Below are 24,334 nucleotides of genomic sequence, written 5' to 3'. Positions count from 1 at the left end.
CTTTATGCAATACAGTTATATTTGTCATACATACAATTGTTGAAAGTATAGTACAGCTTTCGTACTATTCGCACCTATTTTTCTATGTATGCCTTCCATCTACAAGACTGAACAGCTTACCTGAGGTGGAGCTAGTCACCCACCGTCTCTTAGGAATTTCTTGTTCACGTGAGTGTATGGTTTACACCATGTTAAGTCCTCAGACAGGATCCACTGTTATCCTAATAGTAGTAAACCTTAACACATGAATGGTTCAGTCTAGTAACAATTTTGGTTTGGATCCAGACTTAGTCTTACATGGATTAAATTAACTAAATAAAATCCTAATAATTTCAATTGGTCTGCTCTAAGTATGACTAAGTCTGGATCCATTCCCTGGATCTTACCAGTGGTTATTTTTAAATCATGTCCTTTAATTAAATAGTGGTCTTGTTTGGATTGTATCCTGTGGTCTTACTACCTTGAATAATGATCTTATTTCATTTGAATCCACCATTGTCCTACTTTAGGCAGAGGTTACCACTTGCAGAACAGGGTTTATGCATCCTGTCTTGTAATCCCCCACTTCATACTATCCAGTTCTCCTCTAGTGGATTTCCTGAAAGACCCCCAAACCCGTGTAAGGGTTTTGGGGAGCATCCACAAAAGCTGCAGAGGGGAGAAAAGGAGACAGAACTCGCATTCAGTAAGCTGGATCCAACTCATGCATGCATGCATGCATTTTCTACACTGACCAATAGATCAAACTCTCTTGGTAATGTACATCCTATTGTCAAAAGTAGTTTAAGGCTGCGATCCTGTGGCGATGCCCTCGAGCTCAAGAACAGAGAGAGTTTCAGTCATGTAATGCCCAGCAGTGCCCAGTAATGCCCAACACTGGGAACACTTTGCCTCCCCTTCCGCTCACCTTGCATTTTCCCCAGATGGAATGTTTCAGAAGAGGGAGGAAGATTTCCCAGGGCAAGACATTTTCGGGCTCTCCCATCTCTCTTCCTCACCCACCCAATGCCCCTTCCCTTCTCCCTGAGGGTGCTTTCCCAACCTTGAACAATGTATTTTAAAAGGCCAAATCAATTATTTCGTCTGTTTGGGCTGCCCTGAGTCCCTGGTGCCCACCTGGAAATCACACTGTGGCAGTAATGCATGGTTCTCTTAACAGTAGTTACTTCCTTTCTCAGCTTTGAAAAGTCCCACCAAATTCTAGCAAACAGATATTTGAATGTCTTTAGAGCTAGTAAGTATCTTTATCCATTTTCAGCAGGTAGAATGGCATGATTGCTCACTTCACTGGCTTCAGTGGACTGTGCTTTGCCCATAATGCTTTCAGATCCTGTCCCAGCTCTTGTCTGAATAACAGCGTTAGGAGAACTGCACACTATGCTCCGTCACGTCTGCTTTTCTGTTTTTTTTTAAACAACCCAAAATAGCTAGGTAAGAATTGTTTCATTCATGCTTGTATGTTGCTCTAGGAGGAACAGAAGACTAAAATAGCACCACAGGATGGGTCAGATCCACACCACCACCTCTGAAGTCAGGAGTATTTCCAAAGCACATCAGGTTGGAAAACTGACTGGTGAGGAGGTAAAGGGGGTATTCCAGTAGGCAGAGAGTGGGGACATGAGACGTAAGGACATGGTTTATCCTGAGCTTCCCCGTGCTTCCTTTCCCTCCCTCCAGCATGAATGTTCCGGTGTGCTGGCAGTCACAGCTAAGAAAACAGATGATGTTTGAAAGATGAGGTGCCAAAGATCAACCTGGAAGCTCCTGCTTCCCTTCCAGCTTCAGCCCTGCAGGGCCTAGAATCTTGAAAGCCCAAAGCCATCAATAGAGGCTTCCATTAAAAGTGAATGTTCAGAAGGGAGATTTTTGTCAGGACTGTGGCAGAGAAAGAAAGAGTTAAACTGCTCCCTGCTTTCCACATTTCCTAGGCTTCTCCTGTCAGCTGCTTTTATGCATAACAAAAAGTATCCATATTAATTGCATTTGTGCAGTTAATGCCACATTTTGTTTGGCCCTGCGGCATCACTACCTGGATGGCCTTTTTTTGTTTTCTACACTTCTTTTCTGTTGGTAGTTTCCAGCTTGGCAGGTCCCTGCTTTCCCAGCCTTTCCTGACAAAGTTGCCTACAGATCCTACTTAAGCTTTATTTCCTTGCATTCTTTTGTTCAGTGCCTCATCAGTTCCTGAGTATACCAGTACCAGGGCTGGAATGCATGGGAGCTTTCCAGTGTAGGTAGAAAACCTTGTCATATGTTTTGTTATAATAGGTTTTCTCTCAATACTAAAGAAATCCTGGACAAACCCTATAAAGTTAATTATGCAACTGAAAAAGTACTTCTACTTTCTTGAATCTCAGCATTGGTGGAAGAAGACATAGAACAAGGCAGGGTGGTTTTAGTGTCCTGTTGCCCTACCTCAAGCACAGAATTTTATGGGGGTCCTAACCAGGGCCTCTCCCAAGTTTTCCAGACATTTCTGTGGCTTTGTCTTTTGAGTGACAAAAATCTTGTATAAATGAGAAATTACTTACTACAGAAACCTAGTCTATTTTCACAATTCTGCTGCATACTATTTCACTACCTTGTGCTGTGTAATGGAACATAAAGCAAGGCAGAGAGGAAAATCCTCAGGGGGAAAATCTCACGTAAAAGGTGTTCTTCCTCCACAAATGAAAATGGAAGAAACCTTGGTAAAGTACCAGCTTATATGCCTCATGTAGAGAAACGTAAAGAAAGAAGATTGCCCAAGATCACCATCTGAGCTAATGGAAGAGGTGAAACTTGGGAAAGGAAAACCACATGGAAATAAAGTGCTTCATGGATAGAAACCATGAATGCGACATTTTGCCCGGTTTAAAACAGTTTGCCTGAGTTTATAGTATGTAGTTATGAAGATGTTGCAGAAAGGTAACCACAAAAGGAGCATATGGTGTTGCTCATTGCTTTTATGGCATGATAACGTGCATTTCAAGAGATAAAGCTCTGGGCGGGCTGTGCTGATCACATTAAACCACAATACTTTGCTGCAGAAATAGAAGAAAGAGATCTGATCCTCAGCGACTGAGGCATAGAAGGCAGCATACAGAGAGTGCCTATTGACCTACAAGGGCTGAAATCAAAGTGCTTAACTTTGACTGGGCTATGCCCCAAATCAGCAGCAGGAAATTTGAAAGAGCAAAGGCAGATCACGATCTCCGTGATATTCATACATATTTTTCTATCATGTTGTCTCTTCATACGTGGGCTCCCCCCACCAAGTGTGGAGCCCATTGCTGAGTTACTTTGTGCCACCAAACCACACGTGAATGTAGGTCAGGAGATTGTTCCAGCCAGCACAATGTTTTATGGGGGAATACAGACACTGGCATTTATTTAACTTGTAGCCATCCCATGTTTTTCTTCTGCTTCATCAATCTCTTTCCTTACTGTGGAAAATGCATTAGAGCAAAACAAAACCCCCAAACAAACCAGAATTGTTGCACAGGGCCATTTTCATAGCTAGTGCTAGAAGCCCACTGTTTGGAAGCATGCTAGATAAAGCTGAAGGCTTCTATATGTTGGTTTCCAATTCAGCAAAGGTGACCGGCAGGAAAAAAACCAACCTACTTTGAATGTGCATTCTCAAATGCTTCAGTTAATGTTGGGTGACAGAAATACGCAAAAAAGTTAATTTAATCGAGATTTACCCCCGCACAGTTCTACATGATAATGACTTCTTGTCAGAGTGGTTCCCTGTAATTCCACTCAATTCTTCGGAGGAGACATGCACATTTATTTCTTTAACAGACACCTATAGTGACATGTGTGCTCCTGGCAAGAGCCATGTCACCCCTGGCTGACATCTTATGATTGGGGATAAACCTGAAAGTGTCTCCAGCTTAACAGTTGACCATGGCAATCAAAGATCCTGGATCAATTCCTCATTAATTTATTTATTCAGTTAAAATATTTCACAGTGTTTTCCCCAGTGATCAAAGCAGCTTATATCAAATATGTATTACATCCCCCTGAAATTAAAGCATGCAAAAACACTAACTAAAATGTATAGCCAGAAGATTAAGAAGAAGCTTACCACTTTTGCAAATGGAATTAAGAAGCCCTCCTCACCCCAAAGGCCCTATTCCTGCCTGCCAGCCTTCCAATGTGGCACAACATTACAGTGGCATACAGATAACAGCTGGATGTCCTGACCACAACTGATGCAGGGGAGATGGGCCCCTAGGGAAGTGGGCCCCAGACCCAATGATCTCATGGCATTACTTCCTTTATTCATCAAGCTCCATCTGGTGGTAACACCAATCCTGAAACAGCAACTTCAGCTACCACCCTCTGTTGTTCTGCCCAGAAAATGAGGATGGGCATCCTGACATTCCTGACAGATCCTTTAAATCGTGCAAAACACTACTGTGGTTCATGATACCAAAGTCTACTGAGGCATCCAGTAATACCAAAGGGGAGGTATCTGTCAGTCTCCCAATAGAGTTCATGTAGACATAAGGGCAAATTTCTCAAGTTCACGTTCATTCAGTTGGTTGAATTTCCACTGTGAAGTTCATTCCAACCCATTTCCACCTCAATTTGCTGGTTTTGTTGTAAAATATCAATGCAACTTTATACATGTTTTCATGTGCATTTCTATTAATATATGCATTTTTGTATGCCCCATTAAAAATATATGCCTTTCCCCATAGTATATAGAGATCTTGTAAACATTTTTTTCTTTAAAACTCACATTTTTGGCAAAACTTTTCCTAAAACACATTTTGTGCACATTTTAATTGACAGACTTGACTGCAACATTCTGGTTCATGTGTAGTTAAGTTGTCTTCAAATGCAAACAGAACGGAATTCCCAACTATCCTTTACAATGTATTTGTGATGTAGTGGAGCTGTGCTGACATGCTTATCATAACATCCTACAGCATTTTCATGGTTATTTCATCCAAAGCACTTGGCTTGGTCACTCTTTGCAGTACCAAAAACAGAGAAAGAACAAGGTATGGTCTGGCTTGTCTACAGTGGAATGCAAAAAGCAAACTGGCCATCCAGCTTGTCCTTCACCTTCTTCTGTCTCACCTTCCTTTGCCAGGCCTTCCAATCATGTACTATATATCCCTTCTCTGAGTCTGAATCCTAACCATGGTCCTTTCTCATCTCACCTCATCAGATGCTGCTCCCAACCAAACTGATGCAGTTTAGCGTTTACTCTCCACTTGTATCCTGATACTTGGAGTGGCTGCAGTCCAAGCACGAAACTCGTTTTGGTTTGGCCTGCAGACTTGCTTCTGTTATGCTCAAGCTTCCTTCAAGAAACAGCTAGGCTAGATCCTAACAGAAGTGATCTGCTCTGATTCTGCACCTGCTAGTCATCTGCTGGCCTTTTGCTGTCAGGAGTCAAACTAGACTCGAGAAGTCAGACTTGGGGACCTGTGGAAGGGCCAAATGGACTGCTGATGTGCAGTGCTTCTATTCGTTTTACTTGAAGGCACACTCGTCTTGCATTTGCTATCTCATTCAGTGAAATAGACCATGCTCTATCAAAAATAAACAGAGAGGACAACAGCACTGTGTCATACTGAAGGACGTGTGTGTTGGGGGAATCAAAACTACATTTGTGTTAGCTAAGTGCTGGAAATCTTAAGGAAGTGATTACATCCCTTCTTGTCTCCAGTGTATGTAGTATTCAGTCATATGAAGACAAGGAGTGAGAAGACCGTTTAAGCACATAGAAGTGGTACTTTTTTGGATTCTTCAAGCAAATGGGCCATAATTTATCTCATACAGATACAGTAGATCTAGACTGTGACCTCAGTGGCTTAGCCCAGACAAAACAGGTTCATACAGTCATAAAATAGTAGAATTGGGAGGGCCCATGAAGGCCTTCGAGTCCAATTCCCTGCTGTTGCAAGACACCAATTTACACCATCCCACTCAGATGGCTGTCCAGTTTCTTTCTGAATGTCTCTAGTGTGGGAGAGCCCACCAGCTCTCTAGGCAGCTGGTTCCACTGGTTGCACTCTTGCCTCAGCAGTACGTAACTTGTGGTCATTGCCGGGCAGCCATACCCATTGTAAAGTTCCCTTTGGCTGCAGAATGAAAGATTTCAGATGAAGATTTGGATCAGAATTCTGTGGGTGCATGCTTGAAACTCTTCAACTGAGTCCATAGTCCATCTGTAATTACTGTTCACAAACAGGAAGTTTTGTAGCATTTCTTCAGTGCAGGTTCCATGTGTGTGAAATAAATTCCTCATCAAGGCAGTGATGTTGATTTGGCTCAGGAAGCGGAAGCATTGGTCAGGTGCAGCAAATTCCTTAAGGACAAAAAGAAGCAAATGTGAAAAAAATAACCTAAGTAAGCAGTGTATTATCAGAGAGTTCTTCACTGTAAAACTGGTATTTGTGGCGCACATGCCATTTTTGTGTCCCCGGTGAGCAGGTCAGCTTGCTGCTGCTGCTGCTGTTGTTAATATTAGAATTTCAAGCTTTTACTTGGGAAAGAAAATGCTTCCAGAAGCATGGCAAGTGCTCTTGTAATAGCTCTACTGGGCATTGCCCAGAGTGAGTAATCTTTTGTCTGCCACTCTATGCCGAGAGCCTTTTTAGCATTTATTTTCTTTTCCTGTGTCCAAAGCTGAATACTGATCCAGAATTAACCGCATAGCACATTTAAAAGAAGTGATGAAACGTTGTCCCCACTTCTTAGCACTGCTTCTCAATTGAATTAATGCTTGGGTCATCTGTTAATAAAAAGTAAACCGGTAAGTTGATTGTGGGTTGACCACAACTGAATGGAATTCATTTCCTATGGAAGCTAATGGAAAAGATCACGTTCGGTTTCATGGACTGTGTTTTACTTATTGGCCACAATCCCCAGTGCAGGTGTTTACAGTCTGATCTTATGCACATGCACTTACAGATGTAAGCCTGCAAATGCAGTGCACTTACTCTGGAGTGAGAATATATAGCACTGCAGCTTTGGTTAATGTTACATGGCTTCTTGTATGCCTAAACACTTTGGTCTGTGCTGTATTGTGTCCATTATCTGGAAGTATGTTCTTTTTGCTTCAGTAGACAGTGCCTCAGCTGAATCAGTAAGGGTTCCATACAGTACCTAAAGTATTTCTATATACAGTCTTTTGTTGTTCTTGTTTTTTTCATAGGTAAGGTATGAAATTATTCAACATAACTATATGATGCTGACCTGGAATTCAAGAATCTGTCTCTGCTTGATCTCTCAGGGCTTTGAGTGAAAGATCGTATCCAAGAAACATGGCAGCACTCATTGGGAATCCTCGCACTGCATTCACTGTCAGGCCCCTGAAAAAGACCTAATCAGAAGAAGTAAGGAAACATTACCCCAAAGGAGTCTATGAAATAATTTGTGCAATCACTTTGATTGCAGAATAATGAATGATATTCTGACATTGGGAGATCTCAGGTTTTAAAAATCAGTATTTTATAAGGAACATTAATAAACTCAATGATTTTCTAGAAGTTATTGCACCATGTGCACGTGTGTTTTATTTATTAATTTTCAAGATTCATCCTGCCTCCTTACAAAATACCCAGTATCAGCAGTTTGAATTTCAGTTGCAGGCTAGAAGAATGCCACTTCTGGGTGTTGGAGGCACTGCTCTGCAGTGGTTCAGTCCATATTTGTGGAGTCAGTTGTTGACTGCAGCTTAGTCCCATGGCAGGTGAACTGTGGGCACCCCAGGTACCACCTTGTTTCCAGTGTTATTAAATATCCATATGGAGCTTTGGGACAAGTTGTCATTTGTATGTGGATGACATCCAGCTCTATTTCTTGGTAAGGTATGAATTGGGAGAGACTACACATTCTGAACTGGTGCCTAGATGCAGTTGCAGGAAGCGCTGGTGTGGTGCAATGGTTAAGAGCACAGGTGTGGGACTTGGACGATCTGGGTTCTAGTCCCCGCTCAGCCATGGTGTCAGCTGGGTGATTCTGGGCCAGTCACAGGCTCTTAGCCCAGCCTACCTCACAGGGTTCTTGTTGTGGGGATAAGATTGAGAGCAACAGCAGGAGTATTATGTAAGCCACTCTGAGTTCTTTGCAAGAAAAAGGGTGAGAAAGATATTAAATAAATAAATAAATTTGATGAGGGCTATTAAACTGAAGCTGAATTCTGCTCAGACAGAAACCCTATGGGCTGGTAATTTCAGCTCCAGGAACTGGGTTCTTTGCCTGTTCCGGATGGGGTCATTTTCCCACTGAAGGAAAAGGTGGGTAATTTGGGAGTATTCTTGAATGCATTTTTTCACTGAAGGCCTGGGTGGCTTCAAGGCCTGGAGTCATGCTAGCTTTGGTTGGTATGCCAGCTGTGTGCATTCCAAGACAGGGGCATCCTGGCCACAGTGATCCACCCACTGTAACCTCTCAGTTTAGACTGCTGCAACATGCTCTATGTGGGCTACCCGGGGCTTGGTCCAGAAGCTGCAGATGGAGCAGAACACAGCAGCTGGAGTGCTCACTGGGATGCCCAGCTGTGCTCACATAAGACCTGCACTGAAGAACTGTGCTGGCTGCGTATGAGCTACCTGGCCATGGTGATGGCATGGTGGTTGTGCAAAGGCTGAAGCACCTTTGCACCAGGAAACCTAGGAGACCTCCATCCCTTACATATACCCAACTGTTCAGGGAGAAGCCTTGATGGCCATTCCAGAATTAGTGGAACATCTCCAGGTAATACTTCAGCAGTGGGTCTTCTCAATCACAGTGCCAACTTTGTGGAAAACCACCCTCATAAAGTTTGGGAAGCAGAACATGTGGCACCTTTCAAATGCGTCCTGAAAACGCACCTTGTCTGCCAGACTTGCCTGGCCCATAATTACATTAACCATACCTTTATATGGCAACCATGTAGGGATTTTTCTCACTATTTAGCCACATAGAAGTGGTCGAAACAAACAGCAGCCAAAGTGCATGTTCTTTCTGCAGAAAATGCAGTGGTTTTCTGCTGACATTTTCTGGGAAACCATCAGGGGTTTTGTGGCTGAAAAAATTCAGCAGCAAACGGTGCTCAGTGAGTTTCAGGGGGTTGAAAACAACCTCCAGAGCTGTATACCCTGATCTTGATTATGTAAAAATATTGTTGGCTTGAAAATTGTTTTTCCACCAACACTGCCAACCCATTTCAAATGGAAGACTTAATTTTGACAGCTAGCTAGGAATGCTCCATGCTCTCATAAGAGGGTGGCTTGTACTTTTCCAGCTTCCCACACACATAGGATCTCAAATGCAAGACACTGGGAAGTACCAGGAGGTCCACCCACAGCAGCAGCAGGAGGAGGAGGAGGAGGAGGATCTGGCCACTTCCTTTGCAAGCAGAACCTTGTGTGGCTTTGCCTTCCCTTTGACAGCTGTCAGGGAAAGCAAAGCAAAGAATAACCCTCTTTTCAGCCTCTCTGGATCAATGTCGGTGCGGGGCGTGTGCTGCACTTTCACAGCAGACACTTGCCAGGACATTGCTCGGGCAATAGTGTTCATTTCGGACCTCTAGCAATGTGTACCTGCGCAAGTCCAGAGAGCTGCAAAAATATTTGAACACACTGGAGGAAAATAGAAAGTATAGCATTCCAGGAGCAGTCCCTCCAATGTGCTGCCTGGGCAGTTGTAAGGGGCTGTCATTGGCTGTCAACTTGGAGATTACAGAAAGCACTCTTGGTGAGGAAGGCGAGCCACAGTGGGGGGAAAGGAAAAGCTGGCTTTAGCTGCCAAGTCCCCTGGGGTGTCAGCTGGCAGTATGGGCTGCTGGAGGTGGAGAGCAACCCCGAGTGACCCCAGTTACAGGTGGTTTTGCAAAACAACCTAATCTATGTAGCTTATTTGCAGGGTGGGTTGTCAAGACATGGGAACCTACCCAGTATGTAATTAGGACCTAGAAAACAATTAAAAAATGCGACTAGTAAATATTAAATGAATTTGCAAGAGCTGAGCAGGGCTGTCATAGAAAGGACATTTAGGAGGGCCTTCATTCATAAGGTTGTCATAACTCAGAGATAGTTTGACGGCACATAGCAACAACCACAAATATTAAATGATTTATGTACACAGTCTGTCGACTATCATGGTGTAATGCATGGTTCCAACCATCTAATAAAAAGGCCTGTTTTAAGGAAGGGTTATTTTCACCTGGTGCTAAAGGCTAGCTAAGATAGGTGCCAGTTTAACCTCCAGAGGAGACCGTTCCTAATTGGAAAAGCCATAGTAGGCATTCTGGCAGTCCGAACTGTATAGGTGACATTGTAAGCCTGGAGCGCAAAAAGCATGGCCCTTGGGCCGAAAGGCCCCTGCAGCCCTCCCCACTCGCACACCTGCGGTTGTTGAAGCAGTGACTGACGTGGGTACGGACTGCTATGTTCTGGATGTGGATAATCATATTCTTTTAGCTGAACAATCACTCTCCTTTTACGTGAAGATTTGTCTAGAGGAGGAATGGCAATTTTCCATTGAGATGAGATATGATATCTTTTCACACAGCTGTGAGTGGCTGCAGGCAAAGCGAAGCTGGCACCAAACATATTCATCGTAATGTGATTGTACTGATGTGCTGGGATAAAATGTAAGATAATGATTGAGGCAAGCACTGGAACAGCCATCCTAAATTGTGTGGAAGCAAGCTCTGGTTTATGTGGGCTTGATTCACACAGAACAACCACCCAGGTTAAACCTTCCTTTCCAAATCAGGCTTGTCTCATCTGCAACAAGCCAGAGTTCTGAGTTTGCACATCACAATAAATGGCTCAGGATGGAGCTTCCCTGGGTCATTTAGCCACTCCCGTTATATGCACCACCATGATGTTGTACTTGCAATAAGCCAGGGCTTTTAAAAACTCTGGAGGGTTTTGGTGACACTGAAATCAGGCCATTGATTCTCCATGTGTGTCCTTCTAACATTACATTAAAAGTTACATTGAATTTATTCCAACCCAGCACCTTAAATCCACCCTGTTTAGACTTGCATGAAAATGTGTCCCACAGGTCACCGATAAGGAGCCATACCGATGCTTTTCAGTGATGTAGCGCCACTGACATGTTACGTAACCTGCTTTGTTTAAATCTGACTTTTTTTTTTTTTATTGTCATATGCCACCACTCCTGGAGGCCAGGAAAAATGTGCTAATTCAGGAGGTGCAAACAAAAAAAAATAAGAAAGAACATCCCCAATGACTAAATTGGACCTCACAGCTAGTGTAGCATTTTGCATCCCGCTTCTTTTTACAGTGCGCCAATGAGTAATGCTACCTGATGGAGTAGCTCATTGCGCATGGTGTACAGGAGCTCAACTTGCAGCACTCGGGAGGAGCGGCCGGTGTGTGTGGGTTGCTCCTGCCGCTCATCAAGATCGGGCACTTCCATGCGAACCGCAATGATGCTGGCCGTCTCGTGGTGCCCTCCCAAAAAAAGCCATACAAAATCTTTGCATCGGCCTACGTGCAATAGATCTTTATGGTGCCAGGCTCCTTTGTTTGTTGCTATTGCTGGATGAGCGGAAGACGGCCGTGCCCCCACACCCCACCCACTGTTCCAGACCATTCCATTCCCTGGGGGGGAAATACCACTGAAAATGACATGCAAATTATACTTTTGACTGGGCATTCCATCCATCAGAGCTATTTTTTCTTTAGCACTGAACAGCATTATTTGGGCATAGGAGTACTTAGCTACTCTTGATCACGGACTTCATTGGTTAATAACAGAGAAAAGAACATTTACCTAACCGGGCTAATCATTCCCAAGGGACTTCGCCTACAGTTCCCTTTCCAAACTATGTAACAGCATAATGGTCACAGGATTTTTTTGGAGAACCAGCTATGAGCTTTGAATGAATGTATGCTCAGGCCACCCTCATCTGTTGCAGCCAGTGCAGAACACAGTAATCTGGCTGCATTGCCAAGGTAGCAAGTGCAACCTTAGGGCCACGGTTTAAGGATGTTCCTGGGGGCAGGGAGGGAAGGACACAGGCACTGCCAACATACAGTTCACCTGGCAGTGCCTCTGCTTCCGCTCCTCCTGCCCACTGGCCACAGCTGGCAGGGCAGAAGGAGTGTGGAGGCAGCCTTCACCTCTGGGCTCCTCCCGCCCTGCATAGATTGCCCATAATCCTCTGAGCCACGGGCATCCTGATTGGACTGTACCCTAAAAGCCACAGAACATCACTATTTATTTGTAATATTTCTATCCCACGCCTTTTCATTCCAAGGGACTCAAGGTGGCTTAAACGATCCTCCTCCTCTCAATCTTAGTCTCACAACAATAATCCTGTGAGGTAGGTTGGGCTGAGAGTCTGTGACTTTTGGCAGTGATGCTACTTACATCATGCATTCACATTTGTAACTGGGAAAACTTTCACATTCTGTTTGTTACAAGACATTAGTTCTCATATCAAGGAGATATTATTTCAGCAGTGCTTACTTTTAGACCCTCATTGTGGTAACTCTGGGAGATACAGTCAAGGACTCCTTTGTATTTGTTTAAATAAACACCATCAGCCTGAAGGCGACTCTTCACAACATCCATAGGAGTAGCAGTTCCCCAAGATATTGCTCCTAGGAGAACAAAACAAAGGAAAAGAAAACCCAAACCACCTTCCGACCCCATTCACTAAAGAGAATGGTGACATTATTTAAGAATCAGGCTATAAAAGTACAGTAGAATTTAATTCTAAGTGAAGGCAATGGGAATTTTGCTTCCAAGTTCAATGGAGTTGGGTTCACAACTGCTTGAACTGCCTGACATAAAGGCACAATCCAATTGGGATGCCCTTAAGCCTCTGAACTCTGTGGACGGACAACTGCAGGCACCCTGTGCAGAAAGAGGACCAGTGAACGCAATCTTCCTTTTCTGCACCTCTGCTCTGCAATTTTGCTAGATGGCTGTTTCCTGAAAGGTTGTTTGATGTGCTGCTGAAAGGTTCAAACAGAACCTTTCGCACACATTTGTAAGGTTGAGGTAAAGCAACTGGCTGAAGAAACCCACAGCCCTTAGTAGGCTGGTGAAATTCTTTCCAGTTTTGCAGCTTGAGGACCTGTATTTGTAAACATGAGCAGCAAAACCTTTTTGTCAGCTATTTTTGTTGCTTCAGGAAAGCCGTGGCGGCACTCCTAGAGATATCCAGGGACATTTTCCCCTGCCATGTTCAGCCTAACACAGACACGATGTGGGGCAAAGTCAGTATATTATAAATGAATACTTCAAGGGAGAAAAACCTGAACATGGACCCATAATAAGAAGTGGGAAGAAACTGAAAGCCTTGCAACAGTGCCTCTGTGGAAGGATGCCATCACATGAGGGACGGCATCTTGCAGAGGTGTTGTTAGGAGAAAGACGGCTGCTACCTCTTGCCTTTGGGCAGCCATGATGCTCCCCAGCAGTACCCCAGAAGGAAGCCAGAGTTGCTCCATAGCGGCACTGGAGGGCTCAGTGGTCCAGGCACCGCAAGGAGCGCTGCCACCCCTTTCCTGCGGTAACAAAAAGAGTTTAAAATGGAAAAGAGGGAGAGGGAGAAGAAGATAGAAAAGGCTTTGCTTCTATGTTACATCCTGCGTTTTCTGTGGTTTGCATTTCTCAGCTTTTCTATATATTCTCCTAAGGAGCCACAAGGTGGCAGTATGGTATAGCTGCAGTATTGTGGCGTTCCACCTTTTCATGAGGCTTTTGTTCAGGGTTGGAGGGATTAAAAATTAGATTTTCCTTACTCTAACCCCCCCCCCCCACACACACACACATAAAAAAAAAACTAGAACATTTGGGAGAAGCCATGGCGCACAATGACATCATGAAAACTTCCATGAGCACACTTCCATGAGCACACAATCAATGCCTTGTGCTGAGTAGCCCCATTATGTAGTCCGTTGTTGCAAGAACTCCAACATTTAAGCTGGACAACTTAAACAAGTCTTCTTATTACACGGCATTTGTTAATCAGTGCATGATGTAAGGGTGTCTGTGTGAGCAGTGGACAAATGTTTTGTGAATGGCTATTTTTAAGATAATTATCCCTGGCTGTGGCTCCCCATGAATAAGCCATCGGGAGTTGGCTGTCCCTGGCACCCCGACAGGCAACTGGGCAGGCCATGCCAGGTTCTCCCCACTTCCCCCTCAGGCCTCCAGCAGGCTCTGGCGTGTCTCCAGTGTCCCCCGTGACCGAAGCTGCCATGCTTCCCCCACCCTGTTCATATTGCTGCACCTTTTAGCTCTCCACCGCTGCTTTTTCAAAGCCCCAGAAAAGAGCAGAAGGGTTCTCTTTATCACTGTGTTTCTGCTTTTTAAATTTAAATTATTTTTCTCAGCCTCAAATGTCCTTATGGCTGCCTGTTATGTAGAGTTTTGTCAGTTAACTTCCTTGCCAGTTTCAGCTGTCAAATGGTATGCCAAGATGAAGAATGCTACAGATGGAATGAGTGAGGCTGCATATTGGCAAGTTTGCAGACGGTGGCCAAGACACAGTACCAGTTTCCTTGGTGTTGCACGGAAGTTTCTCAGCTTTCGGATGTATGCGACAAATAAACGGGTGGCTTTTTCCATCAGCCCATGTCCTCGTCTACAGGGCAGTGGCTTTGAGGAATGTACTTCAGATGCACCTGGTGTTGTGAAATTCTAGAGATCTACTCATGTTAACCAGTAACTACTGTGTTTTCATGCAAGCTGGTGTTTTGAAGGGAATCAGTGCCAAGGTGTTAAAATCATTACTGAGATTAAACATCTTCACTTGGACTTCTGCCCTTCAGTAACACAGAATGGGAGTGAGGAATGTGTTGGACTGCCGTGTCCATCAGCTCTGCCAATATCGCCATCGTCAAGTGGCAGCACCTTCCCTCTCCCTGAATTGGATCACTAAAGCTGCAATCCCGTGTTATCTTTTGATAGCAAAAAGCCCTACAAGTCCCACCATTCCCTAACTAGCCATATAGCATGGCTAGGGAATGCTGGGAACCGTAGGACAGTCTTTTTTCTAAACATCACTAACATTGTGTCTTAAGAAATTCAGGAGAAGTTCAATAGATACACATAAGTCAAAGAAAATGTGCACACAGTTAGCTCCAGCAAGAATCTCAGCGCTTGGAGAAACAGTGATATGGGGTTGGAGTCCAGAGTAAGGCAGACAGGTAAATAAAACTGCTCCCAACTCTGTTACGGTCTGGCCCTGCAGTAGCAGCTGCCTTTACTGGTCCTACCTGAGGTCTGGGGTACTTTCCATTCAAAGGGGCAATTTGCCCTCTCTGAAACTATGCAGCTATAAATGAGACATATGGAGAAGGAAGAATTCCTGGTGAAAGATGCTGGCAGTTCTACCAAGGCTTCCAGGTATAGGGTGCTGCTTCCACTAAAATCAGCTTGTAGGGTTGGACTGAAACAAAATGATTTTGAAAAGTGTTGTGTAACCTAAATATTTGGAATGAAAGAAGTGCTCTGCATTGTGAATACATCTAGCATGGTAATGTAAAATTGGTCCTGGATCAAAAGTATTGCTAGAAATAGGGATGTAACAGAATATATTGCAATGATCCTTGCAAACCATTCCAATTTGCTAGCTGTGTATGTGTGACTTGATCTCCATCTACTGGCTAATTTCATCAAGCTGCTGATGCATGCAATAAAATAATAGCAATAATAATAACCCCCCTCATTAAAATGAATGATTTTACACTGCTGTTCCTTGGATTTGTGATTGGTCTTGCTGTCTGTGACTCTGTTGTTATTTTGCTTGGAGTCATACAGAAAATAAACACAGAATTCTTCAACTTGAAAGGAGAATGGCAGTGCAATATAATGCTGGTTTGACAGACTGAAGCTTTGACAAGTCCTGGTTGAGTGAATGGTGTGCTCTTAAAATAATTTGCCTTTGTTTCAGATTAAAATGGCTAATAGTAAACTGTGAGGAGCAGGGAAACCCTTCCCATTTTTCTCTTACCCACTGGTATAAATTTGACTTCCTGCTGCACACACATTTTAATTTTACTTATTGGTTACTTGTGATAAGAATGGGTCATACACACCCACACCCACACCCATCACACATTCTCAATCAGGCTTGTTCAGTGAGATGCCTTCCAGAAGCTTTAGACTACACGTATCATCAATCACTACTTGCCATGCTGGCTGGGGGAGATGGGAGTGGCGGTCCAAAGCATTTGAACGGGAAACATCCAATCACCCGTGCAAAACAGAGTCACTTCTGTATTCCTTATCTGATCTTTGAAAAAGTAGGGAAAACCCAGCCTGAAGAAGTGTATGGTTAAGACTTGTTAAAAGAAATACTTTAGCTACATTGAGCAATTTCGAGAGACTACTGAAACTTTCCATTCTCTTCCAAGAGATAAAGCAAGCAGGTGGGAGGGACACCATAATGTGCAGTGCAGATTAGAGCCGTGCCAAAGAAATCACTTTCATGTCGGTGATTGTCAGAAAGCACCTCTTCCTGAACTTCCTTTCAGGGCAGTGCAATGCTGCTGCCCCAGGCACCAGAACCTGAGTGGTGGGGGGCTCAAGGTGAGCCGTTCATCATCATTTCTTCAAGAGCTACGGCTCTTCCCCCCAGTTCCCCACATCTCTCTGCACGATTCACAAAAGTCCCTAAGCAGGGCCTCATTTTTAAGTTAAAGCCCGCACTGGACCTGCTTGTAGTTACCATTAAAAGCAGCCAAGAGCTGGGGCTGCGTGCTCAGACTTGGTGGTGCTGGCTGCCCTGTTCGCATGAACTCCCCTTCCCGAGCAGTGTTCAAGGGTGGCCACATGCAGACTGCACTGCAGTGCTGTGTTCGAGATTGCCAGGCTATCCCTGTCCAGATAGGGGCATAGCTGGGTCACCACACAAAGCTGGCAGGAGGCACTGAGGTCAAGTGCTGGAAGTGACTCAAAGACACCCCACCCCCCGGCGCACGTATACACACAAGCTGTGAACCTGCTCCGTGAAGGGAAGGGCAACCCCATCCAGATAGGTTGCATACCTTCCATCCAAACAGAGGGATCGCCCGCTAACAGCAGCTCGGCCTTGTCTGGTCTGAGCTTCAGGGGATTAGCCCTCATCTCATCACAAGCAGGCACCACTGAGGGCCAAAGCGGAGTGGACTATGCAGCCTGCCTTCTGCCCCCTAAGCGGTTCGACCAGCTTCAGGTGTGCTGCCCTACTGCCTGCACTGAGGTGAGATTCAGCTGCCACTTCAGGTGCATGTGGAAAACTGTATGGGGCGCCAGGAGGAATCATATTTGTAACACCAAATGATTTGGGGTTGCCCCAAGCGCAGCTTCTCAGCATCTGTTACCAAACTGGTCCTGACTGATGTGAAGCTCAGACAGAATCCTTCGTATGCCCTCTGTAAGCCTTCTCCCCACTTTCCCTCCAGCCGTGTGACTGAAAACACAGCTGAGGTGGGGCTGGTGAGTTCGAGAGACAAGGTGGGTAATTTAGGACTGTAATAATGCATAGAAATGATTTCTGGTGAAGGAGAGCAGAAATGTTCATACCTGCAAGGCCGCCAGCCAGCCACACAGAAAAAGGACCGGGAGAGAGGCAGCCCTCTGGAGTGATCCATTGACAGAGAAGTGTGTATGGGATGAAGTAGAGGCAATATCCAGGAACATCCCGCAGAAGCATTGCAGCTGAGCCCCGGTATAATCCCGCCAAACCCTCCTGCCGAAGGATTGAGCCAACGCAATGAATTGGACCTCTGTAGGCAGTCTGGACCGAAAATCCAGTTGTCCTGTGCTTTAAGTTTAGGTTGGCTACAGAAGCAAATAGAAAGATTTGTAACATCAGATAACCAACAATTGTTTAAAAGGTTGCTGTTCCTGTTTTCCAGTTTTTCTGCCTTTGTGCTGCTTTTTGCTCTAAGAGCTGCTGAATCCACTGTGAGGGAATGAAAGCGTGCTTAGCAGACCCTTTGTATGCAGTGTGGCCTGATCTCTGGTCCTGTGCTCCTGATGTTTTGGACTACAATTCTCAGAATTCCTGGTCATGCCTTAATTATTGAAATACTACTATGGATATGTGCTGAAACCCTTTTGTTCATTTCGTCATGTAAGTCAATCACTTTGCTTGAAAAAATGGAGGTGGGGCCAGGGTTTTAGGAGCAGCCTGATTCAATCCATGTGGCTTTCTGGATGGTCCTACCTCACTCCAGACCAAGGTGAAACCCCTCCAAAGCAACCTCACTTTAGTTCTGGATTCGGACTTTGTTCCAAGGGAACGCATGTTCCAGGATGAAGATGATGATGCTTTTTGTAACATCAACTGCTGCTCAAATATTTGGAGGCAAAGAGCTAAAACAAGCCTTTCTGTGTACAAGAGGAATGAGCTCACACAATGTTCCTTGCATTCACTGTGGTCCTCTCCACACAAGCCTTCAGCCCACCCACTGACGGGGGCTTCTGCTTCCCAATTCTTTGTGAGACTAAGACTGCCTCCTTTACAGGTGTTTCCCTCTCCCCAGGGTTTTCCTTTCTTTACCTTTCCTGTATGTTCTGCAGGACAGCAGGACTGAGAAAATATCTGAGTTTGTGTTCATGTGAAATACCTCACTTTCCTCAGTCTAAAAAGAGATGTGGAAATGGTTGCAAAGCATGGAAGAGGTCCTGGAGGATGATGTCATGAAACACCCCAGCCCTCAAAACTACCATGACTGATGTATGCACAGAAATGCATCATGCAGTGAAGTCCCATGTCTCTCCTATCACATGCCACGAGGACAGTATTTCCACATTCACGTGGGAAAGTGCTTAGCCATTTCTAATTAGAAGCATCTTTCCAATTCATTGAGGTCTTCCTCAAATTCAGTTAAATTCAGTTCTACAGTTCAGTTAAATTTCTGAACTGTAGAACATGCTGTGTGATAACATTTTGCTGCTGTTCCCCTGGTTAATATACTTGATCCCTTGCACCTGTCCCAAAACAGCTAACAGAAGCCAAAATTCTTTTCATTAATTCTCTTTTCTTTGAGGATTCCCCAGTTCTCTTCCCCAATACTGGCCTTGCTTACACTGAACTGCACATGCTGTTTTGATGCCCATTTTCCCAGCCTGGAGAGATTCTTTTGGAGCGCTTCACAATACCTTTTCATTTTAACCACCTTAAGTGATTTAGTGTCATCAACACACCTAGGTTTTCACTGCTCACTCTTAATTCTAGATCGTTTATGAATAAGTTGAAAAACTGTAGACCCACTACAGATTCCTGTAGGACCCTGCTGCTCACTTGCTTTCATTGAGGAAATTTAGCTGTCTGCCTTCTGTTCCAATCCATAAGGGGACCTCTTATCTTATTCCATCACTGCACAGTTTTCTCTTAAGTCTAAGGTAATGCCCTGTGTCAAAATCTTTTTGGAAGTCCAAGTAAAGTGTCAACTGTAACACTCCATCCATGTTCCTGCTGGCACTCTCAAAGAACTCTAAAAAGTTAGGGAAACAGGACTTACCTTTGTAGAAGCCATGTTGATTCTTTTTCAGCAGGGCTTGTCCTCCTATATACTTACTAATTTTATCTTTAATAAAAATTTCAACCAATTTATCTGGAGCAAAAGGTAACTGGTCTGTAATTTCCTGGCTCCCCTTGTTATACTTGGTATTTCATTGGCTGTTTTCTAGTCCTATGCTAAAGAGGCTGATTTTAGGGACATGTCACATATTTTTGATAGAAGACCAGCAATTTCATATTAGAGTTCTTGAAGAACTCTAGGCCCAGTGGCTTATTAACTTTCAGTTTGTCAGTGAGAATGAGAATTCATTTTAGTCACCTCTATTTGCTCTATTGTTCAGACTCCCTCTCTGAAAATATAAGTTAAGACATAGATTTCTGTCTTGTATCCTTTGAGATGAAGACAAAGGAAAATCATTCTTTCAGTTTCTCTGCATTCTCCTTATCCTTGTTTAGTACTCCTTTAACTCCATTATCATCCAGTCATCCAGCTGTATCCCTAGCTGGTTTCCTGGTTCTGATACATTTAAAGAATTCTGTATTGCTGACCTTGATGCTGTTAGCAATATGTTCTCTTCTCGTCTGCTTGCATCTCCTTTTTGCAAGCTCCCTTTTGTTTTTCTCACTTTCAGTAATACTTACATTTCTGCAGGATCTCTCTCCCTTTTTTAAATAACCTCCCTGACATTTCTTGCTAACCATGTTGGTAACCTCCTGTACTTGATAACCCCAATAACCTCTAGCGTACATTCTATATAAGCTTTTATTATTATGGAAATCTAACCTCTTTGTCATGACTGGCTCTTGCATTTCTCCAGTCAATGTAAGGACACAGTAGGAACAATAGGATGAGCCAAGCACTAAATTGGTTTTGGAGCCAGGCATTGTCATCCACAGTGTTTCTGTGGAAGAGTCTCCCCTTTTTAGATTTTCAGGTCAGATGGACTCTGTGCCTGTTTTGACATTCAGGGCAAGATCTCTGCCGGTGCACCCTTCTCTGTCCTTCCTATACAGCTTTTATCTAGAGATAACCATATTACACTGGTTCTCACCATCCTGCTGTGTTTCCATATTGCCCACTATATCTAGGTTCTCCTTTAAAAACAGGCATTTCCTATTACTACTACTACATTACATTTATACCCACCTATTTTCCTCTTGTGAGGAACCCAAGGTGGCTTACATAGCTATTTTATCATTACAACAACAACCCTGTGAGGTAGGCTGGGCTGAGAGTCTGTGACTGGCCCAAAGTCACCCAGGTGGCTCCATGGCTGAGCGGCGACTAGAACCCAGAGCTCTCCGTTCTCCAGTCCAACATACTAACCACCACACAACACTGATTCAGTGCTATGGCACTTACATGTCCATTTTGGTACTTAGGTGCAAACATATCAGACTTCAGAAAGCAACTGCAGATATGGCATATGCTGTGGTGGTATTTATTTTCCTTTCACATCATCATATTAAATTTAGTCTCCTATACATAACTTGGAAGGTACCAAGATCAAATTATGCATTACATTAGCTGTGTGATGTGTAGTTGTGCCTATTTTCTTTCAAGATAGAGCAATTGCGTGTGGCCCCAACTTGGATGAGAACATGAACGCACATGGAGGGTGAGTTAAATCTTTCCCCACCCATTTGCTTCTCTTAAAATTGGGGTTTTTTTAAAGGTCTCCTTTGATCGATGGAGGCTGTTATTCTCTCTTTTTTCATCCCTGCGGTTTGTGGGTGTGTATTTGTGTGTGTGTGTGTGTAGGAAGGGGGATTTTTGGAAGGCAACAGGTGGGGAGGAAGTTTCCCCTCTGGGTGCATGCTGGCCCTGTCCTTTACCCTAAAATTAAAAAAGAGACGAATCTGGGCAACACACTACAAAACATAACGTGTAGTCGTACCCTTAATGTCAAAGATATGACATGATTGCCTCTAGTCCAGGTGATCATATTCTGGCTCTCAAAGCTGATGCTGCCTCCACCATCTTTCAATGCAACTTTTCTTCTTCTTGACTAATTGAAGGGACATCGGTTACATCTTTCTGAGTGGAATATCTAGCTGTAGTGTTGCCGCCAATTTTGTAGGTGGTTATGTACCTCAATGTTCCATATGAGTCAGTGAATCACATTTAATTATAACAGCCCTGAAATGCCATTATAAATAGAACTGCACTAAAATGGCCCCTTGAATTCTGTAACTATTTGTGGGAGGACAACGCCATCACATTGCTCAAGATTCCCGAACGGCTTCTCATAGGCTGGGTTCAACAGCAGCAGTGACAGCAAGGTAGCTAATGCCTTCCATTCTCTCCCTCCTCCTTCTCGGAAGCGGCAAGAGCAGCCCATGAGTTGACGGCCAGGCCACCATGTTGCTTCCCCCAGAATGCCCCATGTGTTGTTCTGTGGTATCTGTGATGGACTGGGTGAACATGCATATGGAGTGGGCAGCGGATGGCAGCCACTGCCGAAAACTGGTGGAGATTACAGTGGTAGCTCGGCTCACGAATTTAATCCATTTCGCGACTCTGGTCGCGACCTGAATTGGTTGCGAGCCAAGCCAAATTTCCCCATAAGGTTCAATGTAAATAAGGTTAATCTGTTCTGTAAATATTTTTTTTAATCACAAAAATGTGAAACAAAGTGACAAAGAACAACGAAGTAACAAAGTACAGTACCGTAGAGAACACTAACCTAGGTGCGGGGGAGGTTATTGTTTGGAGGGAGAGTTCAAATGATAATCATGCGATAGCGATTGTGCTCAGGGAGAGGGGAAGATGGCCGTGATCACGGTGATGCTCATGCAGGGAAGATGGGGCGTGATTGTGGTCGTCACCTGATGCGGAGTTTGCAACCTGAGGCAATTTTTTTTGCGAAATTTCTGTTCATGACCTGATTTGGTCATGAACTGAGCTGTTTGTGAGCCAAGGTACCACTGTATTTGGGTGGGCAATTCTTCAAAGTGACTTTCTTTTCCAGATTTGGAAGTGGGGGTTAAAAAAAAAAATCCTATATACTTCTTAGGAAAAAAAAATCCTGAGGTGAATTTCAGCTTAGTTCTAAATATGAGGGCAAATAAAATATATTAGAACCACAAACATAAAAGTTTTTTTAAAATCACCAAACCTTTGGATTCTTACCTTCAAGAAAACTTTGTGTCTGCATCTGTAGCCTTATTTTTATCAGGTCAACTGGACCGCCAATTCCTACAGAAAAGGCCCCTGCAACCATGCTTGCTAAAGCCAAATCCGTGAGTGCTGGAGGATGGTTAGAATTTCCATAGCGATGTTGACTAATAATCCTTTGGGTGTTGCTGAAGACTCCAAATACCATGGAGTTGTACACAGCAATGCTGACTAGAGGGAAAGACATTCCCTTAAAGAACCCAGAAATCTGCGGAAAAATAGAGTAGGATGTAAATAAGATTGGATTTAATTTCACTTTCACGAAAGCCTGAAGTGATAACTTTACTAAGATAAGACAACTCATGTATTTAGACTACCTACATGAGTTTTCTTGTCCTATTTATACTGGGACAAATTTTAGACAGGGAGTGGGGGAAACACCGATGAAATGAAAAATGGGGATGGCTTTGACTGAAAATTGCCAACTGAGTGATAGATGATCCTTGCATGTGATCAGGTGTGCCTAGAGACAGAGAGGATGCACTTCCGAAGATAAAAGTAAAGATTGGGCAAAATTACAATCGCTTCCATGCTTATCACATACAAAGCATAAGGAGAAAAGGCATTTTAATTAGTAAATGTAACTTTCTAAAATAAAACCTCTGCCTTGGCTTTATTTCTATCTTAAAATAAAAAACACAATTGAGAGAGCAGATTTCTGACTTTAGAATGTCAAAAGTATATGTTGGACTGAAACTTGGTTGTAGAAGTCAAAGACTATTAACAATTTGCATTTTCTGTACAATTAAATCATTGAAATCACCACCTTTACTATTCACTGTCTGATCTTACCAGCATGAGAAAAGTATACAGTGTGCATACAATCATTTGCATTTGTGAAGCAGTCTCATTCCAAACTAGGTCTGTCTAGTTTGCTGGCCTGTTTGAAGACCACTGTCAGCCTCTGGTATCTTTGGGCAGCTGCCAAGGCTCCAGGTTTCTGCTGGGGCCCACCACACACAGATGCCTGCCCCCATTTCCCACCTTTCTGTTCACATTGGCCAACCTGAAGCATCATGGGGATTTTCAACAATGCCCTCTTGTAGCATTGGTCTGGGGCACCGGGGGAAATGTATACGGTAGCTCATGGATTCACCATTGCTGCTGCTTAGAGCTGCCACTTGCCAACAAGTAAGTCTACCTTGGACTAACATAGGAAGGAGACCACTCGGGTTCAATATTCTGCATAGTCAGCCTTCACACTTATATAGCAGTTTTGCATTGAGCTTTTCTGGCCTTCCTCTACAAGTCCTGTTGCCCCCAGTCTTCTATTTCCGAAGAAGCACACAAGTTGGGTTGCTGGTGGAAAGAAATGGAAATGGCTGGATGCGACCACGCCTTCCTGGAATCCATTAAGCGGAGGAACAGGGAAACCTGAGCATAGTCAGATGCGCAGCTTGAATTCTAGGAAACCCAATTTTACATGTTTAAGGAAATAGCAGGTGGGCTCCCATATGTGGAAATAGTCAAGAAGAAGGGAGTTCCAGATGGGTCTATGGCAGTTTAAAAGCAATACATTGAAGGCACAATCCCAAACAAATCCAATGGAGATTAAAAAAGGACAAAGAAATCAGGATGGATACATACACAGAAGCTCAGATTTGAAAGAGGCATGTTTTGGAAAAGAAGCGGAGGAAAGGTACCAAGGATATATATGAACAAATATGAATAAATATGCTGGGGACTTGGGTGTCGGTGAGGTTTCTCATCCATCGTGGCTT

General features: G+C 43.9%; 1 protein-coding gene and 1 long non-coding RNA gene across 2 annotated transcripts in view; one reads left to right on the top strand and one right to left on the bottom strand.

Moving 5' to 3' along the window:
- Positions 1–7,500, top strand: part of LOC123035962 — a 42,734-nt gene extending 35,234 nt beyond the window's left edge. The window contains exon 3 of the long non-coding RNA XR_006417063.1: positions 7,163–7,500. This is a non-coding gene — a long non-coding RNA (uncharacterized LOC123035962). The remainder of the gene's footprint in view (positions 1–7,162) is intronic.
- SLC25A48 (solute carrier family 25 member 48) lies at positions 7,169–22,815 on the bottom strand. Its single transcript, XM_044454663.1, has 4 exons — positions 22,569–22,815; positions 17,491–17,748; positions 12,439–12,572; positions 7,169–7,330 (listed from the first exon to the last, which is right to left on the bottom strand). Exons 1-4 carry the CDS (start codon positions 22,798–22,800, stop codon positions 7,211–7,213), a joined length of 744 nt encoding a protein of 247 aa, XP_044310598.1. The 5' UTR covers positions 22,801–22,815; the 3' UTR covers positions 7,169–7,210.
- Between the last annotated feature and the right edge of the window lie 1,519 nt (positions 22,816–24,334).

The sequence above is a fragment of the Varanus komodoensis genome, unplaced genomic scaffold, assembly GCF_004798865.1.
Source record: "Varanus komodoensis strain SLA01 unplaced genomic scaffold, ASM479886v1 scaffold7_3, whole genome shotgun sequence".
NCBI classification, from domain to species: Eukaryota; Metazoa; Chordata; class Lepidosauria; order Squamata; family Varanidae; genus Varanus; species Varanus komodoensis.
The sequence above is the reverse complement of the archived record's forward strand: the minus strand, read 5'-3'. Positions and strand labels throughout refer to the sequence as shown.